The sequence below is a fragment of the Danaus plexippus genome, chromosome 10 (assembly GCF_018135715.1).
Source record: "Danaus plexippus chromosome 10, MEX_DaPlex, whole genome shotgun sequence".
Taxonomy (NCBI): domain Eukaryota; kingdom Metazoa; phylum Arthropoda; class Insecta; order Lepidoptera; family Nymphalidae; genus Danaus; species Danaus plexippus.
The window spans coordinates 6,284,527-6,311,095 of record NC_083543.1 but is presented as its reverse complement, the minus strand read 5'-3'; the positions used below and the strand labels follow the sequence as shown (position 1 = coordinate 6,311,095).

The 26,569-nt window shown below is 33.5% G+C and overlaps 1 protein-coding gene across 3 annotated transcripts in view; it reads right to left on the bottom strand.

Moving 5' to 3' along the window:
- Positions 1–2,648: 2,648 nt before the first annotated feature.
- The window catches only part of LOC116766855 (uncharacterized), a 42,936-nt gene continuing 19,015 nt past the window's right edge, over positions 2,649–26,569 (bottom strand). Inside the window, exons 3-9 of one of the 3 annotated variants that reach the window (XM_032656988.2) lie at positions 17,604–17,742; positions 12,350–12,462; positions 7,985–12,139; positions 7,577–7,670; positions 6,619–6,930; positions 5,379–5,601; positions 2,649–4,812 (exon numbers count right to left, since the gene is read on the bottom strand). In XM_032656988.2, coding sequence (XP_032512879.2) covers positions 4,605–4,812; positions 5,379–5,601; positions 6,619–6,930; positions 7,577–7,670; positions 7,985–12,139; positions 12,350–12,462; positions 17,604–17,742 — 5,244 coding nt within the window. In that variant the 3' untranslated portion in view covers positions 2,649–4,604. The remainder of the gene's footprint in view (positions 4,813–5,378; positions 5,602–6,618; positions 6,931–7,576; positions 7,671–7,984; positions 12,140–12,349; positions 12,463–17,603; positions 17,743–26,569) is intronic. The other 2 variants (XM_032656989.2, XM_032656990.2) reach the window with 2 other exon arrangements.

Below are 26,569 nucleotides of genomic sequence, written 5' to 3'. Positions count from 1 at the left end.
AGAAATTGAAGAAGAACGAAACTTTTAACATTTTAAATTAAATCAATCTCAATAACATAGTAACATTTTCCTCGAGGTTGTGAGTTTTCGAATTTTGTCTAATATGCTCACTATTCTTGCTTAGTATATTCCTCAGTATTCTTATGTAAGTACTGCTTTATATTGTGGTTAACCCCGGACTCCTCGTTGATAGAGTTCCACATGTGTTTGAAATATTATATAAGTACATATGTATTATTGGAATTTTGATATGGTAAAAGTGTTTGTGTATTTTGTAATTTCTTTGCTTTTAGTTTAATTTTCCTCTTCGAAAGTATATTTATAAATTTCTTCTTCCATTTTAATATTATTAGTGTTGTTAAAAAAAAACTGTAGCCGTTTTACGTCGTTATTGCAGTAAAGTGTCCTAAAAATAGTTCTTCGACTCAAGCTGCGACCACTTCTTTTCCAATCATCATTCAAAGAACGTGGTTGTCATCTCAGGGGCACCAACATAATTAGTGATCTAACTTTCTCGTAAAGTAACTATAATTAGTAACCTGTTCAGCCACTGGCCGAGAGCGACATGCGGTCTAAGTGTTTGATAATACAATCGTTTTTATTTAATCCCAATCGCCAGAGACAAATAAATATTATAAATGCTCGAATGACACAAAATTTTATGTCACTTATTTTGACACTTGACATTTGACATGAATGATTATAATATTATATAAAAAATATCTGTGATATATTAACATTATTTTAAAATTGTTGGTCACTGAGGTTTTCATACAATTTTTTAGACCCCAGGTGTTTACTTAGGTTTGAAATATTTTCTTAAACATTTTTTAAGTAAAATCTCAGTAAAAGCTTAAATTAAAAAAATGAATAGCTGATACTGTTCGGAGACTCATACCAATCAACACAATAAATGTACTGCATTATAATAGCGAGCAGTCGAACAAATTCGTTGATTTATGAAAATTGTGAACAAAGGAGTGAAAGAAGGAAAAAAGTAACACTTTTTTTTAAAAAAGGTTACTTTTTTCCCAGGATAAGGATATTCTATTTTTATTATTTTCTAAAAAGAAAAAAAATGCCAGGTTATGCATTGTTTATCGGACACGCTCTATATAGTAATTTAAGGAAAGTATGGTGGTAAGTGAAGTTGCGTTTGTTGAAATAGAGGTCTGTCACTATTGATATTTCACATCTCCATAATAATGTAGCAATACGTTGGAACATAGGTTAAAAGAATTTATTAAATTAGGAACACCAACACAACATGTTGTAATATAGATATATTGGAATATATCATAGGTACATATTAAACATTGATCAATTTAGAGAAAAGATAAAACATATTCCTTCTCTATTGTGATTATAAATAGTATTCAGGATTGGACTTTTAGGTCGGAAAGTACAAGCCATATGATATCAAAATACATTACACAAAAAACATTGCTATTGATTCTAGTAGTTTTTCATTCCTCATCATAGTATTTTAAATGTCACTTAAATAAAATGAACATTAATATTATATAATATGAGCGAATTACTTAAAATTACGTCATTTATAAAACCTTTATAATATACGTAGATAATAGTGCCATTCGCGACAGGAGCCTCGCAGTCCTTACAAAACATTAGTCTCGTATGATAATTATCGTCATATACCCCTTTTAATCGACTGTCAAGATCGTTCTGAAGATAATAAAGTTAATTATAAAATAGGTGACATATGAGTTCAATTCTGAGGGACGTTTAATCAGAGAACTCATTATTGTAGGATTATTGGTATAAATAAATCAATATTCATATATGAACCATGAGAATGTTTAATGAATATCGAGTCACATAAAATTATCGTCCCTATAATATTTTTTTTATCTGTGTCACGAATAAGTTAGGTGCCTTATTGTTTATAACACAGAAATAAGAACATCACCCCTATCACAGGTCTGTATTGTTGAACTATAAACGAATAGTTAAAATTTTTTTCATTCATAAATTGATTGGAAATTATCTCTTTAGTTTGACAGCACGAAGTCGTAAGAAAATAAAAAATACTCTTTATCATGTCAATGAATTTTTTTACAGTGCATATTATAAAAGGATTTTGCACCTAGGTTTAAATATACTCGTGATAAAAGAAGATATTGTTCGAGGTACAGTTTCTGTCTTACTATTTTAATGTTCAGCGTTACATAATGTTATATCCACCAAAATGGCTGAAGCCAGTATTTATAGTTTTCAAATACAAGTTGATACTTGAATGTTGCCATTACAAAATTACAATGGTTCATTATTATAATTAGCACGGCATGGATGCACCACTCCTAACAGTATCTATGAAAACGAGATCATAGAAATGAAAAGTTTTTAATCAGCGTATTCTTCCTTTAATATAAGTAGGTAAAGTAGGTAATAAGAGTTGTATAATGGTCTTCAAACTCAAATTTAATGCGACGTTTTATCCAAATAGCATTACTTTTAAAACTCACAACTCGAATGTGATCAATATTTTTACATTCATAGTTAATATTTTGTATGTAGTTATTTGAAAATTTTTTTTACTTACACAGACTGAGAACCGTTCAAAATAGATACAAATTCTTACGTCCTCTTCATAGCGACTAAAACGATAGGAATGAAAATACAAATCATAAATTAAAAACAGGTACATTTTATTGAAAAAAAAATATGTACACAGCAAAACAAATAAATAATCTTATGTTGTACATGTATTAGTCTATAAAACATTAATTTCATTGAAATAGAATACTATACATAACTACAATTATACGAATATTTACATAATACCGTCCCGTCGATAAATCCGACCTCGTAATAAACAATATCGCATTAAAATTTCACATTATATATCGGATACGATGAAATCAATAGATGGGACTACTTTAGATTGTAAATATTTATAACAGTAAGCCTTGGCCCGATACGTCGCGGGCTCCATGAAAACGAATTACACCGACATCTAACAATGATCGCTGATAACAAATTGACTACCAAACAATCATGGAACGACATGATCTAATAATCTAGCTACTATAAGAAAAAACATTTATTAACTATACTGTACTGTGATGTTTATATTGATAAAAAAAGCATTTTAAAAATGTATCAATATATTCCGAATCCCTTGTTTATATAAAATTAATCATATATGATGTGATGCCGTTGTTATATCAGCTTAACTTGTAAACATAAATCTCGATTGTTCTAATCCCTTTTCGTTTATCACAATTATATAAAACCTTTGTTGATATTCGATGACATTTATGGCCTTGTTGTTTCTTTTTTTTTTTACAAATGTCATGGAAACTAAACATACTAACAATATAGGCCTAAATTATAGTATAAATATTATATTTATTAAGAATAAAATGTTTTAAAATAATAACTTCTTTTTAACAAAAAAAAATATATATACATATATATATAACTTATATTAAAATATATTTTAATCCTGCGACTCGGAATACGACTGCGGATCGAGGGACTAGCAGATTATATATAATATTGTCTCCATACCCCTCTCCCCCCTCCAAAGCATCATTATGGAACACTCAAATACATTAAGTACACAAATGATATACGCGCTGCTATGAATCCGACACCAGTCGCCTCACGTCCCATCGACGTCACCTTAAAACTATTGAGTCTTTAAAAATAATTATATTACAGCAAACAATTATACTGTTAGAAAGTAAATAAATACTGCATTTATTTATGTAAAGTAGGTCGCCAGGCCCGTTTTATTGTCAATTATCTCCATCCGCAATATCTACAATTTAATATGCTCAATATTTTGACTAGAAATCATGTTATTTTCTAACAAACAAACAAAAAAAAAATATGTAATGTACACGATATATATAGCACACTCTTATTAATTTACATTTAAATCGTTAAAATTGTACAAAATGTCGATGAAAATTGTTATAAAAACCCGACGGGGCCCAATTAAACCTATGAGCCATCCCTTTTAGTCGCCGCCAAAAGGAAAGAGATAGAATGTATCCATTACATAAATTTTGAGGGTAGTTTTAAAAGCAATATAATTTTTATTGTTTCTCTTTTAAATTATAAAGGCTGCCCCTCTACTATGTACAGGAACAGCGAATTTCATAGTTTAAATTAGGAAACATTTAGCATTAATAAGAATCTCAGAACGACGATTAAAACTTATGATCTGTAACTTAACTAAAGTGATTCAATCACGTCTACTATCTAGCTGCTAAAATTTCCATTAATTTAATTTTAATATTTATTAATTTTTTTATTATTATAAAACATCGAAATATGAAATATTTACAGAGAACAGCTCTCCTGGACTTAGGAACCTCGATAAGAGATGTTACATTATTTTAAACACTACTGATATTAGGCATTCGGGTATATTAATAATGGATTAAATTTAACTATTTCATACGAATCTATTACGTTAATTGTTATTAATAAAAACTGCATTCCTTATCGCAAAGCACGTAACTTTACATTAGAACGGTTTGCTTAATTTCAATACATTTAATAATTCTATTCCGTTGTTTCGTACCACCGTTGGGGGTAGAATTGATTTTGTTTTAACGAACATTGTGACGTCATCGCGAGCTCCTCAAACGGGTTCCGTCGACTTTGGATGGGTTTTTCTTGTGTTTCCTAAGTTTGGGTGTTTTCCTTTTAGTAGTGTCTGTTACATCAGATACATCCTCTTGTAAATCATCAGCGTCGTTATTTTCCGTCTTCTTATCTAAGTCAGCCATTGCCTCCTGTATGGCGTTCTCTAATAGCGTATTTAGTTTTCTGCTCCTGTACATAATAATTTAGCAAAATGTAGTTCGAGTTAAATGTGCCTAAGCAATTTTTTAACTATACTATATTTGCAGGCGTAAATTTATGCAATGGGTCTCACTTTGGGTTGGGTTAATTCAATAACGGCTAACATCTAGAATTTTCATCTTGAACTAGACTAAAGCGTAGTGTTCATACTTTATATTTATTTAGACCGATTCTGTACAGAAACTTCTTATATTAAACAACAGTTGACAAACTTAAGTATTATAAACGAGCACATGAGGTTACAGTTTCGAATCGAGACTTTGAGTTCATGTGTAACAAACAAACAACTTCAAAAGCATAACCTCGAGTACAATAAAATATTACAGTGTTTCATGAGCGTTACTGTAGTATAGGAACTTACAAAATTTTAAAAGATGCTATTCAACCACCATAGCCATCAAAACCATTCTAATCCAATGGAACATTGATTTGAAGCCCAGCACCATCATAATATAAGAGCTTGCAAAATCAATGTGACGCTATGATATCATCCAAACCGTTTGAACCATCCAAACCATCTATAGCTGACCACCTACTTCCTGTGTCTCATCCGTGCCGCGTGATGCGCCTCCAGACCCTCGCAGAGTGTCAACAGTCTGGAGTGTTCGACTTCGCTGGTAGGCCTGCCACCGAACCACCGGACACTCCAGCTGGTGTCCGACACACGCGACACCAACTTGCCCGGCCACGAGACATAACCTTTAACCGGCCCCCATACCAGATCGCCGACTTCGAATCTCCGGTAATTATCCTCTGTATCTACACCCGTTCACTCGTTAGGATACTTCTTTAACTATTTTTTTTATTGGCATACTTATTACAAATAAATAATGTGCTTTGATGAATTTTATTAGTTAGTGAATATGATATTTTTGTTTCACATTATAGTACATCTCATCATCTTAATCTTATATTAACACAGTCCAGATTTCATTGCATAAGCAAAGAGAGCGAACACTTCAAGGAAAGCTTGTGATTAGGAACAGTATTTCACAAAAACTTAGTTTTCACAAAAAACTGTTTGGAAACTTAGATATAGGCTGCTGGTTGTGGAAATCATAATATTCTTACTAACAAACATTATTTAAACCACTAGCAAGTCTTACAACTATTTTATCCGTAGTTATACTTTTCAGATCAACTTAATATATTCCATATAGCTTGATAATAGAGTACATTTTTCAAGTCTAACGACGGATTACAAACAACATATAAATATTTCCAATGCCAGTAGAAGGTTATACAAGTTATATGAGAAATGTGCTTACTTACAATGAACGAAAATGATGGCTTTACAATGATGCGTTAGTAATGAGGTCCCAATGTATGAGCCAATTTATCTATATATTTTGTTACATCACATTGTGCAATGGAAAGCGACATATTAGTTTCCACTACACCATACTAGACAGATGTATCTTGTATTAACCCAACCAAAAGAAAACCAATGACCAATAATATCGCATTACGATGAAGCTGAAATATACCACAACACACATCAGTACCGCATTATTAATATTCAATTTTGTGTACATACAATCCATAACCAATACAAGACACAACATTGAATCATATAATTGATAAGAAAATTTTGAATTTTGTTAGCTGTGGGTAAAGCGTGAGATGGTATTGTAAATATTAGTTCAAGCTTAGGGAACATGTTATACGACAGACGTAGTTCAGTTCGAGATACAGTTAGAAATGATGTGTGTCAGAAGCTCATGGATAGCGTTCCCATATCGAAGCTGCGGTAAGCGTATAACATGTAACACTTACCGTCTTCCGAGCCTAAATGTCTATCGAATACTTTCTGCATGCTCTCCGAACTGCCGGGCGAGAATCTCCTCTGTTTGTCCTGGTTCATGTCGTATTCTTTGGGCACGTGGACCATGTTATAATTGGTCCTCATAATTTTGTCGTTCCTATACGATGAGCCGTCCCCGAAGTCGTTTTTCCGTTTGTAGCTGTGAGGTCTTTCGTACGGCATTTGCATCATTTGCTGGTTCGCAGCCATGCCGTGGTACATCTCGCTCGACTCCACAGAGTTGTGGCGGTTTAACCTCATAAGCTGTATGTTTGACATTAGATCTGGAACATTCAAAGCAATCTATTAGTTTCGTGAATGTGTGAATGAAAAACGCCGATATAAATTGTCGAATATACTTAGCAATATATATTCTTTAACGATTCATATAAAAAAAGGAATTGTTCTTAAATTAAATAGCGTAATGGAAGAGAATATATGAATTAAATAGTAAATAAAAAATTGACTCTAAAAATTCAAAACACTCGACGGGTTTCACGTAACACATATGTACATAATAAATACGGGAATTCTTTCTTGTCTTGTTATTAAATAAGAAATGCGTCTATCTTAACCGTTATTTTGAGGCATTCTTGAAGATACCCCAAACACGAAATATATTTTAATGATTCCTTATATAATTTGTATTTCAGGTCGAACTTTTTTTTTTAATTTCCACTGTTTATAGTTTGACTGTCATTCCACCCGATGGCAGGTGGAAATGAGCGCAGAATCTTAGTACCAACCCGTTCACGTTTTTCTTGAAGACACATTATATAAATATAAAGATTTATTTTATTTGCATTCGATAGAATGAACAGTATAAAAGACGCAAATGTTTCTATTTTGAACAATCGATTTTTTTTTGTAACAGAATCTAATTTTCTCCCATGTATAATTGTATATATATTTGTGAATTTAAATACATACTGTGTGAGTCTGTTTCTTCGTTCCTCACAGGCCACGCTCGTTCCCTTGACTCAGCCATGTCTTGTTCACTGCTGGACACACATTGCACCATCGCCTGGAATCAATTACAATATCATATTAAAACATCCCTGGGCTTCCTAATCCTTGGTTATTAATAAAGTTCATGGAAAAATAATTACTTTTCATCTTTACTCTTTTTAAGCTTCAATGTCTACTAACTTCTTTCTATGTGAATGCTATTTACCGCAAATATGTTTGATTTTATTAGATAACATATTATATGTGAGTGTGTATATTTATTTTTGGCAGAATATGATTTTTGTTAATTCTATAAAAGTTTTTGGAGATGAAAAGTTTTGAACGTCTTAGTGGTCGAAATAATACGTCAAATTCCATACAATCACTCACCGAAGAATGAACATCCGCGGGTTCGGGTGATTTGGTTGTGGTATCGGCGTAGGTAGCGTGAGTTGCTGCGGAATATAATCTTGGGCTTGGAGCGGAATCTAAGGCTCCCAACGGACTGTGTGTCGTAGTATCTGGTGGGGAACCCCCGGCTGTGTTAGGGGATTTACCCCCTCTTTGACCCAAAGTCTGAGTCGAAACGGAATGTCTTACACCACCCAACTCCTGCATTAAACGGGCGTAACCTTCGCTATCCTCTTTATCTTCCTTCACATCAAACGGTAGGATCTTGTCCTTTATTTCCTGATTTTCTTGAGGAAACCTCTTCCCGACCTTCTGAGTAAGAAGCACATTTGGATCGATGCTCAATCGAGAGGTATTGTTCATGTTCATCGAAGTATTATGAGAGTTGGAAACTAGTGTTGTCTGTTGTTGAACTATAGTCGTGTTCTGGACGAAAGTGGAGTTTCTGTTACTAGCGGATATGGGAACTGGTTTCGGGGACAACGGAACCATTAATGTTTGGCCCATTTGATTCGTCTGGATGAACTCCTGTGTTTGGACGTTCCCCGCTCGCACTTGCGAACTATTGAACGCGACGTTAGTTGGACTAAGATTCGCAAGTAAAGGGCTGAGCTGTCCGTTGAAGTTGGGACTGTTGACCATAACTTGACTGTTCGGGGACAAAAATTGAGCACCAGGGCTGTGTTGCGATTGTATTATTTTTCCTTGCTGGTTTTGTGCTCTTATAACGACACCGCTGTTATTCCCGGCGGTAAATAATCCAGGATTTTGTACAGGCGTTAAAACGTTTTGTCCGTTTACCGTTTGCAATTGTAATTGCATAGGCATTCCTGTTGAATTGTCTTGAATGATCGCTGTGCCATCAGCTGTCATTACCATACCGCCGAGATTTGGCAGAATAAATTGTTGGAACGCCGGGAAATTTGACATCACATTACTGGCGTTATTGATTAGATTGACTGGTTGTAATAAGTTAATTTGTTGTGATGGTGAAGTGTTTGTGATTATCTGTTGAGATCCAAAGTTATTTGAATTCCCTTGGCCGTTCATTACAATATGTGCTGGAGTACCGGACTTCCCAGGTACGATAGTTAGTGCTTGCAACATCGGCGTCGGCGATATATTGTTTGTTGGCGACAATTGAAAACCGCGTGGCGAAAACTGTGGACTAGAATTATGTTGTGGCGATGAGTGTACCATGATATTATTTGGGTTCTGTTGCGGTGCTGTGATTTGCAGAACGTTCGTTATATTCGCCGTTTGATTTTTCTTCTTTTTACTTCTCTTCTTTAAACTTTCAGGAGAAAGCATGGCCACACCTTGGACGAAGTTTTGTCCATTCTTCATATCAATTTGCCGTGAAATTTCGTTGGGTCCAGACACGATGCCTCCAGTTACTATTTGAGGGAGGACGGTATTCGGTTGGACGACTTGTCCCTCAACAGCCATCATGGGAGGTTGAATAACGAAAGGAGTTTGCAATGCATTTACCACGACAGTCGGTTGATTGACAATCGGTTGAACATTGCCAACAGCTGGTACGACTTGAGTAACTGAAGTGGTCACATTTGTTATAGCGTTAGAACCAATTGGTGACATCGTGGTTGTATTTTTAGGAGGAGGTGGCGGCATTTGATTGTTTGACACAATTATTTGACCGGTCGATGAAATAAGTATCTGACCGGATGAGTTGGAACACGATCTTCTCTGCGCTATGGTCGATTGGCAATTGCTCGCCTCCGGCTTGGAAGGTAAACTGCTTATAACATTTTGTACCATCTCCAAAGGCGATTTTGATATCATATTTTGCGCGGTTGTACCGGCGATGTGCAGCGGATAACTTGTTGGCAAATTAACAGAGTTAATAAAGGGATCGGGCTGATTATTCGGTATAGCATAGGTCGTCGCCAAATTGACACTTGGAGGCGGCGGAGTTCTTATGAAATTTGCTTGTGATGCATTTATAGAGGTAGTCGCAGTATTAGCTTTTCCCGCTAGAACTGATGTTACAGTATCCCTTGTAACGGAAAAACCGCTAGCCATAGTCGTAACAATTGTTTGTATGTAACAAGTTTGTATAAGGGAATGTGCCGGACCCCCGCCTAGATGTGGGGGCGGACAATAACCGGGCATTGTATTTTCAATACGTTTCTTGCCATCAATTCTATATTCTTGGCTCCTCATTCCAGGTTTGACACCAACCATTGATATGTTATTCACTTCCATTAGATTTTTGTGGATATTGTGATTTGATATGAAATGCATAACCTGATTTCCGGATACCGATTCTGTATTGGGTGGCCCTACGGTATTGTACGGATATGGCTGATTACTGCCTGGAGGAGAAGGATTACTATTAAAGTTATCTCTGCTGGAACCTGGATTGGAATAGGCTGGACTAGGAACAGGGAATGTACAGTTTTGCATTGAATTGCTGCCACTACTATGAGGAGTGTCCGTATTACGGGAGCTATTAGACAATGTAGGTGAAGGCTCCGGTTGTTGCAGAGTCTCACTCGGTGACACATTGCTAGTGCTAACAATACCGGCTTGTATCGGACCGCAATTATCATTTAACATCATACTACGATCTATATAGGTTGATGATGTAACTGGATTATCTTCGAATCCATGTTTAGGACTAGACGTTGTGGCCACCCCACTGTCCATTTCGAGACCATAAACATTAGTATGTTGTTTTAATAACTTTGAGCGCATCGGGTTATCCGAAGTATCGGAACAGTTGCCTTTGTAGGAAACATTGCAGCCCTTGCAACATGACTGTAGATTATTTTCAACGACTTTCTCTGGTATAAGACTACTATCAGGAGCGTTGTTTGGGGATGGTGTTGAATTAGCTACAACATTATTTCTAAACACATTCATGGGTTCACTTTGCTTCGGGAGATTTTTCTTGTCCGTTGGATTCAAAGTGTTATATGAATTTCCGGAGTTCTCAAACTGGTTAGCTTCATATGGAACATTCACACCTACCTGTCTCGATATAGTGTTATTCAAAAGTACTGTTTGTTGTGCTAGATAACCACTAGGATCTTCCATGAACGAAGGAACGTTATTTCTCATTATATCTTCACAAGGCTTGCCTTTGACGTCTTGCATATGTCTCAATCCATTGTTACCAAAGTTCATATTCTTAGGGTCATTGGCAGCGGCTTTCTTCTTAGAAGTTTTGCTGTTACATCTAGCTTTCTTTTTATTATCAACATTTGGCCATTGCTGTCCCATCATGTTGTAATGTTGCGGTAGAGGAGGAACTCGGGAACACATAGCTGGGTTCATCATCTGGTCATTGTTCGCAAACGAACCCGATGGCGAAGAATCCTCCATGGGATTGGGATTAGAATCTTCATATTCAGAATTCTCAATTTTTAGCTGTTTAGGGCTGGGACATATTAAGGCATTCGATGTATTATCTACCCTCTTCACTTGCCACGGTGGTGTCTTTGCAGAATTTGTTTTTACTACCGTTCCATTTTGAATAACTAACTGGTTCTGTGGGACATACTGATTTTGGTTATGAGGTTTGTTTTGAGTTACATTGTCTGACATTTGGGTTTTATAGCCCTTCATTACTTCGATTTGTTTCTGGTTTCTTTGTATAAATATTTGCTGCTGTTCATTAATCTTTTGCATCACCTCAGGTGTTAGGGGCTGATTCAAACCGTAGAATATTTGCGAGTCGTCTTCTTTCGATGATTGTTTACCGGGATTTATGTCTTTATCTTCTTTGCGCTCATGTTCCATTACATTTTGCGGTGTGAGGTTAACAGTATTCTTGATATTCGTAACGTGTTTGTTATATGAGGTATTCACTCCAATAACTTGCCCATTAGTGCCTAGCACTGGAAGGCCAACATGCACTGAATTATTTCCAGGTCCTGCGATAATTTGATTCTGCTTGTGTCCAGATTCCATACTGTCAGGATGTTGTGTTATCCATCCACTGCTAACAGTCAGATAATGTGAACTTCTTTGTACAAGGGTTTCTTGTTTAACCTCATCCTGTACCATATTCATCATGTTTTGCTGTTGATACGGCAAGCAAGACTGCATATTGCCGGGACGTTGGGACATGGCTCCCGGGGACGCAGTCCGCTTCTGATCATTATCAGCCTGAAAACAAATTAAAACTTTTATTTTTATTAACCAATAATCGTTTAATCATAAATCTACAAAAACTCATAAAATTAAAAGCAAATTGCCAAGAAAAATTTCGTTTTCATAGTCTATTTGTGTAGTAAGTAATAAAAGTGTGGCTGCGGGCTATGTTTTGGCAAAGGTTCAACTTATCGGCGCTATGAATACGTAATACCGTACACGTACCTTCAACTCGTTGAGGGGTCTATCCCTTTGCACCATCATTTGGGATACGCTGATGTTAGGTATGAAACCGGAACGCTTCTTCATTTTCTTCTTAGTAGTTTCAGCGGTCGCTGCTGAAATGAATTTTAAGCTTATATTAAAGTAATTGACTGATCATTGAAAACACAACTCTGAATGATCTGATCATTGAAAACACAACTCTGAATGATCTGATCATTGAAAACACAACTCTGAATATACAACATTAATATGGATTTTTTGGTAATATAAACAATTAAATTATAAACTTATTTGATGCAAGCCCAGACTGTATTATTTAAAAGAAAGGTCGAAGGATGAGCGACCTTTTGACATTACAATGATCTCTAGACGTCTCCTTACTTTGAAACAGTCATGAAATCGCTTGTGACAAACTTTGTCCTTTTAAGTAAAGTGTTTATGTTTATGAAACTATTTTCAGGCTCTTCGACTATACAATAACATTATAATCATTATTGAAGCATATAGATTTTATTTATTGTAAATTAATAAACAAAACAATGTGGCATGTTATAACTTTTTTCATCTAAAGAATTAGATCATAAAAAGTAGACAAACAAAAAAACTTTATATTGGACTATATTCCATTTATTTACATAAAGTTATTATACAATTATATATGACAAAGATGACTGGGACACAGCAATTTAAATATCATTTGTTATGTAAATAGTTGGAGCGGTGGTATTTTAGACTTGAAAATTTTTAATGTTCGTGTATTAAAATCAGATGATTATTATAAGAAGAGTTAAACAGAAAGGAATCGTAAATGTTATTGAAGTTACATTTTACAATAGATCATTTTAAAGTTACGTAAAATGTTATTGTACTATCTGTATCTACTGCGATCAATATGCAATTATCAAATTCTATCAAATTACTTCATATCGCCTTAATGGTATCGAAATAATATTACAACAAGTAATTTATAGCAATAGCAATAGTAATCTGCCAGTTGAGGATAAAATGAAAATATATTTTCCAGGCTTCGCTATAAAAATGTTAATTTTCCTAGGAAATAATATTAATTAATATTTCAAGATCCAAGGTTCAATTAATTTCGAAATACCCCTCCAACGATAATATCCTTATCGATATTAACCGTCTGTATAATAATTACAAATTATTGAATACATTAAAATCTTAACAGATCACCAAGTACCAAGTTTAAGTATTCTTAAACTTGCATTCTTAAACTATACCTCCGAGCAACGATAATTAATTCCATACATAAGATTATACCGCTGAGAATAATAGGGAGATGTACGAAACACTTACATCTGTTAGACCAGACAAGCTTAATCAATTGCCTAGGATTAGTATTATTGGTATAGAGCACGTTACGCACGTCATTTAACCCTAACAGGGGTCCGGAGAGCCGGTGACATTAATTCAGAATTATTAAACATAACAGCGTCAACTATTATAATGATATTATGTAAACTATAATTACCGGATACCGCGGCTTAATGTACACTATGAACCACTGAGCTAGGAAAATTACAATGAACAGCATTGAAACACTCGTTAGAACGCTATTGTATTCAATAGATTTTATGTTTTATATTAAAAATATATACATTTTTTATACTATTCTTATAAGCAATAATTGTGTGTACTCTATTAAAAATGTACGAATTTTCTCTCAAATTTTAATTCGTATGTACACGTTGAATGAAAAATTAATATGATACCGATTGCGTCAAAAGCACCCAGCTTCAAATTAAAACAAAGTTAAAAATAAATGGGGGAAAAAAACAAAGTAATTTGATAGCACTAAATAATAAGCGAGCCGAGTATAATAGCGTTATCTATTTGCGCATTATCTAGCAGATTTGCAATTAAAATACGAGTTGTACGCTGAGCGGGATGGGTTGGGGGTTGAGGGGGCTGAGAGGGGGGTCAGGACTCACGGTGGCCGAGGGTTGGGGGCGGGCGTCGACAGATCAATAGTCGACGGGGTGCCGCCGGCCGCCGCCTCTGCACCACCGATTGTTTCAAATTACACTAGCTTTGTTCAGCCGCTGATCGAGTCGCCAGGGTTTTTGTTTGTCCAAACAGCCTACTTCCTTTACGGTAATTACGCAATACTGCGGCCCGTGTTCACTATTATATTTTGCGCTTCCCAATCTTATACTACTTAACGTCTACTGTGACTTCATTTTCGGGAAAGTAGCTCTGTTATATTGCATTTATATTCAAATTTAACAATTTACTGCATTAAACATAAAGGATAATTATAACGTTTGATGAATGAAAGAATGAATATTTTAAATAGTCTGACTTTACTTAATAGATGTGTATGGATGGATATATAAATAAATATATAAAAATCACTCGTACAATAACATGAAAGCATGATAATAGAATGACTCTCAGTCCCAAGCGTTGACATAATATCCCATGACATAAAAGAAAACCCTGAAAGGAGCTGAAGAGGGTACTCGGAGCAATATACTTCTGTATAAAAAAGGCAATAAAAACTCGCGTACTTAGGTTGAATAAAATAGTTAACTTGCAAGTTTTATAAACGCTTAATAGCCTATTAAATGCGGGATAGGGGAAGGCTTTCTGTTTAAGCGAGATTGTATTACAACTGACGTTGTTAAGTGCCGCGATTTACGGTACAGGAGTAAAGGATTGCTTTTTATGTATTAAATTATAACATTCTATTGATAAATTGAGAAATATAACATCATTATATATAAGTTAAAACTGAACGTGATCTTAGCACCTACTGATATCAACTTTTACGACTTTAAGATATTTAAGTAACGGCTTTAAACGTATCTTTATATGGGAGACTTGGAACTATGAAAATAGTCATCAAGCGTTAAAACTGATCGTTAAATTTTAGTATCAATCTAACGGAATATTTATGCATATATCTATATAAAACAATATAGATTAGATTCTTTGTAAATTATCACTAACAAACTACTATACAATTAGTTTTAAATAAACAATGCAATATATAAATATTACAACGTCCAATTAGTTGCAAAACATTGCAATTAAATTTAATTCACTGTGCAATTTATAAACGATAACCCTTCATTGTATGAAGTTCATGCCACAAAAGGATTATTATTAGCCAACAGATCGTATACCGCGTCTGGTACAAACGTAACGCAGCTCAATAATATTATACGTAATATTATGTTGCAAGTTAATTCCATTATAACTTTACAACAAAGGAATAAAACAATTATTAGAACCCCAGTGTTATCCACAGACAAATCAAGCCAGGGAATCCTCGGCCACAGTTACCAAAGCAATTTGTTCCATTACTTTTAGCTGCCCTTGTTATTTTCAATTATGAGGATGTTTAAAAGACATTCCCTTAGATAGGGAAAAGTTTATTTAATTCACTTCAAATTTTAATATCGGGTTACAATTTCAAATACGGTTATTTAAGATTAAAATGTCTATCAAACAACACCATACTGATGGTTTTGAATTGAATTACAGTTTAGATTAAGAGAAACGGAACATTATTTTTAAAAGACTATAGTCAATTTAACGACAAGTCCGCATTGGAAAAGTATTAATTTAATATCTTCAAATACATTTTTTTCTGTACTCTTTCCGCTCAGTATGAAAATTATATGAGGGGTGGTAGCAAAGGGGAGGCTTTGTTGCAGGAAACACCGGTAATGCGTGGAACACGTTTCAGTATCAATGAACACGGATAAACAAATCAAAGACTAATTGAGTGTCGGATTGCTTTCGTTCTATGTAACGCGAATAAATGCTTTTTTTATTTATATTTCTATACGCGGACATCTATCAATGGTTTAAACATTATTGTTTTTACGTTCTGATACTTTCTATATGTGAAGATAAATTTTTATTATGATTTAACGCGTTCTACAGATTTACAAAGAGTAATAAAATTATTATAACTTCATCGTCTACAGAGTATACGTACGGTAAGTAAAGTTTTGTAAAGTTGCATTCAGTACACAAACATACTGTTCAAATGTTATCGGATGTATTCGTGTTGTTACCGTGGCGCTAATCCCATTGGGTTCACACTCCAGTAATTGGATGAGAGGAAGATAGAACCCTGAACGTCCGCTAAGAGGATAATAATGTTCACATAGTAAAGTCGGCAACGGCTACACGTACGTTAGCTGGTAAATATTTACACTTCACGCTCTCACCCGCGTTTATGTTGAAAGCTAACTTATGACAACAAATATTTTACACGATAATGTGTATTTGACCTTAAAATGTAATCTGTGTATCAATATACCTAATAGATTAAATCCGAAAAATGGTAAGACACGACGCTTATGCAATAACTCATTAGGGTGTTAACACATGTAACTAGTGTACGCTCGGGAATATTCACGCTGAATAAAATCGTTTGAAAACGATTCAATTAACTAATAGTTTAATGGACGAGTCTGGCGTTATGGAGATAAAAATTACGAAAGTTTACAGTTCTAGTAAGCGCTGGTTCATCTCGTAAGAACACCTTAAGGTGCAATTTCGTCTGCGAACTCCTTAACATAAATCGGCTGTCTAGCTTATTGTGTAATAAACTAAAAGTTTTTCATTTTACCGTTAATTTAAAACGGAAATGTAGTGATAAAATAACATAGTAGTTAAAATATAAATTTCCCTAAAACGACTTTTTTATTACAACACCGTTACTAAAATATTAACCATAATGTACATATATTATGTAGACTAGTAACTTTAACGAGACAGTAAATAAAATGGCAAAAAAAATTTTTACTGCAACATGCTAAACAAACTCTTTTGAACAGGTAAGCCGAACTTTAAAGAAGCCGTATGGTGTGTGCATATGCAAATTAATTTTATTACCAAATTCAGTGAATTGAAGAACGTAGCGAAATATGCGGTTGTAACTGGCAATAAAAATTACCATAAGTGGAATTACAGAACTCGTACACTTAATACAAGTTTTCACCTTCTACTTAAACACCTACAGTTGTAACATGTTCCATCAACAAATACTTTCGTATCTACGACTATTTAATAACGAAAATAGATTTATTGAAATTATATGTTCAAGAAGCAAGTTTTCACTAAGGATACAAATAAAAAAATTAACCTATACAGTATTGTGTATTAAATTTTCATGGGAATTAAAAATAAATTTCATAACCCGAACCTGATCCTATGTAGTACAGTTTACTTAGGGTAATTTTACTTTTTTCATATGTAGTGTAAACTATCATACCTTTCTTCTGATCGATGGCCGGTGGCGGAGTTACTGGACTTTGGACCCTCGACTGCAGGGAGGCCAAAAGTTTCCGCTTATGATTGCAAAGCTTTGTCAGCTCCGCGCCAGCAGCCACTTGGTAAGGCTTACTCGATACCTGGATATAAAAACACTAAAAATATATCCAAGAAACTTTATATATTAAGACAAAAGAATTATTATATTTAGAATTTAAACGATAGATTTACTACTGAATATATCGAAAAAAATTAATACCGGATACGATTCGAGATGAAAGTCAACTTATTGCATGCAAAAAATAACGAAACTTTCAACTCAATAATTATTGAACGGTCAGTTTGTTTAATTTCGTTACAAAAGCTGTTCACAAAGGAACAGATCGCTGTGAAACCCATTATTCTCACAATGCACGCTTCGAGTGTTTTATTTACATGACGCATTCGCATAACCAAAGCTTAGTAACAACGTTGTCAAAACATACGTAACTGTATCAATAGAAGTTTTTTCAAATAAAAAAATCTCATAGTAAAACTATCAATATAATATATAATTATCGATGTACTTAAACATCTAAATATATATATTTATATTAGCGTTAGATTGCGTGATCCTCGTTTATATCTCTCTGTGGACAGGAAACGCTATTGACATTGTTTATAAATAAAAATGGAAACATCATATCATAAAAAATATGAATAGTGATCTTTTCTGCTTTGTCATACTCGATATTATAATCGTTTATCATATGATCGCATTAAACGGAAGCGCTTTGTACATTCATAAATTGGAAATAAACCTCACAGTCTTTTTCTATATCAAAATACAGATGTGTTGTTGGAGGTGTGATTGCGTCCGTCATCCATTACGGATGGACGCGCACTGTGCATCGCTGCACACACAAATTGCCCCATGCATCGGCTGACACAGCTGCCTGTGTACCTACTGTTTGCAGACATAGCTGCCGTAAACTCTGCCTGCAATTTTCGATTGCGAGCTCACTTTAACGCTATTGTGGTCAACACACGTTTACGCCTCCACTCCTTCAAATTACTTACTTATGCTAACAATGTTATTTTGCCGCACAACAAAACAAGTAATTTAAAAGCGGTGTCCGGAGCTTTTTTGCATCTATAAATATGAAAATCGCCTCATTGTCTACAACTAAACGATAAATAGTTGTGACAATTGCATTACACCGACCGTAAATGTATATCTAACACCTACTTGTTGTATAATGTTGTTTAAATTAAATTTATAATGTTTTTTAAAGTTGATAACACAATGGGTTTTGGAATAGTATTTATAAAAGCAAAGTCGTATAATAGAAAGAATAATTACATTACAATATGAATCAAGTTGGTTAATATTATTCAATAAAAACAAAAATACAGATAGGTACAGCACCTATTGTTTTTAATAGTTACATATTGAACGGCATTCAATCGAAGTACTTTATACGATTATACAAAAACTGTGATTGGGACGACACGTATCAAAAACTATTTACTTTGTGTCGTCTCGACCAGAACAACAGTCTAAGATGCTTAAAGCATTATATTTATGAATAAACACTTATAAGGGTTCCCCAGTAACGAAACCTTATGATACCGCTGGCCGCTGGGTTCGATGAACTAAACGCGATAATTTAAAGAAAGAGGAAATGCTTTTTCATCCGGCAATGTACAAAAGTAAAAGAATTAAAAATATTGCAGTAAGATTCAAAAGCTTTGTGGCTATGGAAATGCAAAAACATTTCTTATGATTTTTAAAATAGGTTTTAAAATCATCCCAACCGTGTTAACAGGGCTTCCATTCCACTCGCATAGCAGCTTTCACATTGCAAAAGAAAAAATATTTACTCATTAAAAATTCAAGAATTTACAACAACAATAAATTTTTATATTTAACAACAATTCATTATGAGAAAGTTTTTTAAATAGCTTTTGCTCATTTTAAATCTATGAACTGCTTTTCTTTGAACATAAATTATTAATACTTTGAGTTTGATTTAATACAACGGATTATATTTTATGTACAAGAAAGATTATATGTTTAACGGATGACGTAATAGCACATTGTTATCTTTACCGCCAGAACCAGTAATTCATAAAAGCATAGCCTCGTCCCCGTAACACTTTAGTAATTGTGACATCCGTTTATAAAATCAGTGTTGAAACATCGCCATTAGTTAGCAAGAAATTTTATGCAAACTCTTTATTAGCAACAAATTACTGAAAATTTTTAAATTAAGATGCACGGTCAAATTAAGTCCAATTATAATTTAACGGTGATTAGGTTAGACCAAAACCTAAATCATTAGCAACAGACTTTTTTAGAGTTAACCGTTGATACAGTAAAATAATAACTTAATGATTATATCCGGTAAGTTTAACCAAGTCCAATACATATACCGTTCGGCAATAGATAAGTTTACGTAAGTACAACATACGAGTATGTAATGTTACATCTAACCGTTAAACAGACGCGTATATAATCTTTTATGTCAAAAAGAACAAGCTAAAAATTATATGGATTACGTGAACATGGATCATGGAACTTTGTTTCATTTAGAGCTAATTGTGATAATATGTAAATTTGTATACATAAATCAACAGTATTAATTATGAATTAATTACATCATGTCATTATAATATTTCACTGTCAATACTTGGTAATATTCAATTTATTATATTAGAAGGCTTTAATGCTACCAAAACGCTGTCTCATGTCATCTATCACTAGGCAAAAGCTTAATACGAGTCCATTATATAGAAACAATCATTCTGATGGACGTTGCACAGACACGCCTCGCTTTGAACATGACTTTAATGACCACTCGCTAATTAATAGACACATTCGTCCCTGAATAATACATTGTTTTGCATATTGACTGTTCTTGTAACATGTCCGTCTATAAATAGAGGATACTAATTTGTGCCATGTCACTAGTGAGCCTCTAGACGGTTAATTTCTTGTAAATATTTTAAATCGCAAATGATGTTATTGCGAAATTTTACATGTATTTAATGGAGTTGAAGTTGAATCTTTTACATGGAAGGAGAATTGTGTGCCTCCCAAAGGAATCGACAGTTAAAGGTCGTAACATAACCTGGGATATAGTCATGACTCATGACACATGCGGAGGATCTTTTTCACGACTACTTCTCTTTTTCCTTCTACGGATAATTCTTCTCCTATCGCTCATCTTCCAGTCACCTTTCCTATTTTCATTTTCTATTTCTTAACACATAGCTAAACAAATTTCTTCACATGACATATATCAATCTGACACTTTGTATAAGTTCTCCGGTAAATTAAGTCAATTGAAACTTTGTCAGTTAGGGATACCTCGAGTATCCCCTTTTCATATCGTGTGGCACTTTAAACTTAAATTGAATTTAACATCATGGCTTTTATACACACGCTTGCATGTATTCAAAAATGTTCTCAACATCCCAGCCGCAGGAGACCAGATGTAAAGAATTTGCGATTTAATAGACCAAGTATATTAAGATTTTTCGGCATTGGATTACCAAGGAACTTTTTAAGAACCTAAAGATTAAATAAATATAAAAATCTATATTTATTTTTCCTATAGTAATAGCCCATAAAATAAGACCTTCCAATACGTACGACAAAAATATTGGAGATAAGATATTTTCTAGCACGATCTTTGTGTAGCCTTATTATCTTGAACTGGCAACATTCCAACCCCAGTTCCTTGAGATGATTTAACCCAGTCTATTATTTAACACTTGTAGGTATATGAATTTAGTGGAAAATAATAAATGCATTACGTAATAGCGACTTTCCTTTCAAAATTTGTCAGAAGTCGGTCCGCAATCTATGATTTATAAATATTTATAACGTCTTGTTAATCTTGCAAATATATTAATATACTTATAATTTGGATACATTTATCCCTAAATTTAATTTGGTAGAAGTCACAACACAATGATTGGACATAACGTAATTCACTTAGAACTTGTCAGGTGTCAGTGTCTATTTGCATTATAAGGAAGACTAGACACTTCGCTCAGAGATAATTTGATTAGTGTAGCACTTAAACAGCGTATTAATTGTTACATTTCGCATATCAAACGCAAAGTAAATTTGATAGAATGTTTCAACAAAAGTATCTAAGTATCTGTTTGCGCAAATGAATATGGAAGTGAATTAAAAAAAAAAGAAATTAAAAAAAAAAACTAAATGGGTTAAATGCTTAGCATTGTTAAAGTAACCGCCGTATCATTTGCTAGTTAATCGTTTTTTTTTTATCAATGAGCAATGACTTCACAATTACACCCTTTCCGTGCATAAATGTAATAACATAAAGGGCTGATAATAAGCCGTTTAAATATTTTACCACAAAATTATTATCGTGTAAGCGAAAGATGAGTAGCCGCAAAGAGACTTTCCCCTTCGGTAATCTTTATTCAGGTCGAGCTTCGAGCAAACATACTCTGCGTTAACGTTTTATCGGAGGACGGGGAAAAAAGTACTTAAGCCTTTTATATCATGTGGATTCGATTATTCTGAAGTTGCTTTTATTAGCACTATGGTAAGTATAACGTTATTGAAATATATTCCCCTATACATCAGGATCGTTCCCGATAAGAAGTGCCCATGGGTACTATCTCGAGGAGCTATACGAGATGATGCCATTGTATATGGCTCCATTCTATTCAGCCATCAGTGGATCTCACAATGGTCAATAAACAAAGGAATAGTGTTAGCCGCCTCCGCTATCGTAACATCAGTTTGGAGAACCATGTTACCTTCTGTCTTCAGATAGTACACACATTTTATAGTAGCGTCAAACGTGTGTAACCGATTTTAACTACTGAATATGTTTCCTATACTTAATACGAATATTTTTAATAGAACTAGCTTTTTCCCACGGCTTTCTTCGATTTGATTGTATGTTGTATTTTCATTCTGGTATATTAATGGTCTTGGGAGTAGATAGAAAAAATTGGACCTCAGTATTTCGTTAGTAACATATCACTTAAATATTGCCTTAGAAAGTCCTCCATTATCCAGTGAAAGTTTCATTACAATCAGTTCAGACGTTCCAAAGACTACCCACGAACAAATAAATGATAATAATGTATATTAAGACGTAAATATTCAATGAGCGCTTCGGAAATAACAGATTCTGAGATTTCATTTGTACATAATTCTAATATATTAATATACATATAAATTTACATAATAATACAACTTGAAAATACGTAAAACAAATCTTTTATTATAAAATACAAATGGATTTAACGATGCAAATATCCATTACTTCTAATGAATAAAAAATTACTCATCCAAGTGCTGGGACTCGTGTTTCTTTTATTTATAATATATTCATAATACTCAAATATCAGTGACTATTACGTTGCTAGCTGTTACGGTCTGGTTCCAGTCATGTATAGTCTTTATTCTCATAACAATAAGATTTATATTAGCTTCAGCGAACGTTTCGATTACATGAACTAGGCGTGCTGTTAGGTCGCCACTTTCACCATATAAGAAAGTTGGCTATCGACTGTTTAGAAACCAATTTAACGTTTCTGATACAATGCTCTCGTGAGGTCGTTCAGAGTTTGAGAAATCATTTTGAATTTACTGAGATCTCACTTCGATACATATTTCATATTGATAACCTTTGTATGTTTTCTGATATTTGATACCTACATTTAAGTGTTAAATAATCACCAACAACGAGATTAAAAAAATAAAAATTCATTTATAATATCTTATTCATACGAACCAATTAGCATAAAGCGGTGCTATAATCGGGACAAATAAAAAAATTATAAAACAAATTTTCTTTATCAAATTGTTATACATATAAACACTGTTTATATGAAAATTATTTAAATTATATTGCAAAACGATATTACGAAATACGTTTAAATAATGAAGCTACATTATTGTTACAATATCGGATACGCTATCAAATCAATTGACCTCGATCGCTCTTTTAAATGTCACTTGAAAACAAGTTGCCAGGCGGAAACTCAAGACCTTTAGCGAGGGCACAAAAGAAATTCCATGCCAGCAATACGAATCTCTCTCACAGGTATTCGTATTCGAAATCAATTAGACGAAATTACATTGATTATAATCGATTACTTATCTATTTTGATGTTTAATATTTAATTATTGTTGTATATCTAACGTATTAAATTAAAATACATATATAAAATATTACTTCGTTTATATAAAATTTAATTTATTATTATGGCTGAATATTTTTGACAAATAACAAAACTAGAAAAACAAAGTCCAGTAAATTTTTATAGGTACAAAGTTATGAGGTGAAAAAATATATAAAATTCAGAAAGGAAAATAATATAAATTTATAAATTTCTATCAGAATATTGTTTTTTTATTCATATTAATGTTCTACCGAACTTTTTGTATAAATCAGCGCTGTCACGAATACAATTCTCGTACACGTTATCATATTTAAGTCAAAACAAGCACTTTAATACACAAAATGGATTTATGTTTTCGAGTTCTATTTTTGCAAAACTCCTCAAGAGGTGTACAAAATCTTGAGACGGTCGCTATGAAAAGAATTAGGCCAAGGCACTCTTGGCGAGAGTCCCTATTTAATATTTAATGTCAATTCTTATGTACAACTGCGAACTCAATTTCTTGAAAGGCCTCATTTAATATAATAGTTTCTAAAGTACTTTATTTCATTATGAATATATATTATTTAATCTTGTATCCAGATGATTAAAAATAGTTTCTTTTTGCATTCGATCTTTATATTTACAAGTTTCAGTATATTCAAAATTACACCTGTATATGATTTTCGAAATTTAAAAATATTTTTTCAGCACCTCCACAATACTTAAAAAATAATATGCGTAAAACTATTAAATTCAATCAACAATCAATAACTATCTTTTTGATGTCGATACTGTATTTCATTGGAAAATAATAATTAAAATGAAACATTCTAATTTCGCATTGAGATAGTTCATCTTGGAAGTCATAATACATAGTTTATATGCGGACGTTCGAGTACATAATGTATCGTCTGCGGAGTTCAATCCATCAACGACAAAGTGTAAAGAGATACAGCGAATCAATTCAAAGTTACTGAATGTGAAATCGAGATCTCTGGAATATATCTCAAGACGGACGAACAAAGAGGAATCGATGGTAGCGGGTGTGGGGGCCGTGGGGGGGGGCAGCGGCGGGAGAGGGGGGTGTAGGGGTGCAGAGTGCACCGACCTTACCCCTGCCGCTGTGCAATTTGTACATTTCAAGTGCACACAAAGGCAACGCGAGGTCGCTGCAAGCTTTGACAGAATTAACTTGTCCGTAGCGACTAGGTAAGCATCACCTTTATTGAATATTACGTACGAGACGGTATTTTAGATGCATGCAAATTTATTGCATGCTAGCATTATAGAGATGTCAGGACTCGTGAGCTTTCAATATTAGAATTAAATTTTCAACTTCGTAGAATCCGGTCTTGCAATTAACGAATTGTCGAACAAATTGCTTTTCACGAACAAACTTTTCATCGTGGCCTTTGTGTTTGTTAACTGTTTTGTATTTCTGCAATTGAATTACGAAATGAATGATACGATGTTTATTGTTGCCGCTTTTATATTTTGCTCTCGATAATTGCTTTCGTATTCAACGGAACATAAAAATAATAAACTCTAGATAGCTTTACTGCGTCCACAGTCAATAACCGCGCCCAAAATATTTACATGAACCATACAGAGATTTAGAAAAATATATGTATAAAGTCGGTTAAGCGATGCGTGTTTCGGTGAGATTATCTAAGCAAACAAAACGTGTAGTTGCAAAGATCAGTGTAAACAAAGTGGGGCGAGCTATAACGACTCACTTGTTAGGCAATGTCTGTGCTCTGAATAACTATACTGTATACAGGCGGGCCCTGTCGCAGACAGCGTACAATACGCTCTTTATATTAACGAATACCTTATAACTTCGTCTATTCGGAGCGTTTTGCGTTTATATTTTACATTAGATATTACTATTAGAATTTATAAATCAATATATTATAACCACAATTTTTTGCTTTGAACTTATTATCATTTATTATACATCATTTACATTGACATTTTCAAAGATTTGAAGATTGCGAAATAAAACTACATAACATAAATATGAGGAAACCCAATCATTTGTTTTGTTCCGATTTAATAAAGATATAGCAATTGTTATTGGCTTTACGGAATAAATTGAACTAAGTGAGATTTTAAATAAATATGAAACCTATTTATAATTGTATTATACGAAAAGTAATTAATTATGTCAGATACATACAAAAACCACCTGACTATCTTCCGAATCAAATGTTGTAAAGTTATACAAACTATTTAATAAAACATTGTTTATCAAAACGAGAATTTTTGTTTTGTAAACTTCTTCAGTATTCATATTTATTTATCGGGAAGTAATCTTTGGAACGGCTTAACGGGTTTTGATAGGGCTTTGATTGAACGATAGAGGACTTTGTGAATCAGTATAAAAGTGACTTCTTATGCCAAGAATATTAAGAGTTACATACATGATAAAGATTGGAAATAACTCAAAAATAAATACACAAATGATCTATTTTCAGTATAGGTATAAAATAATAAAATCACAATCATTTATCATAAAACGAAGTGTCGCAATAAAAAAACATACAGGCAGAACCGTCGGCAAAGGATAGTCACTTAATCATATCATATTTTATTTAAATCATAACCAACGTTTACTATAATTTAAAATTCATCTAATGTCAAACGAGAAGCCATTAAAGAGGCAATTAAAGTGTTAGTCAAGGTGACAACTATCTTATTTATTACATTATGCTATTTGGATATTAATGAGTTTCTCAACATGTAAATAATATAAAAATATTTAAATACATTGAATAATGTTAATGTATATATAGAAATATGTTTAATTTCAACCATTCAACCAAA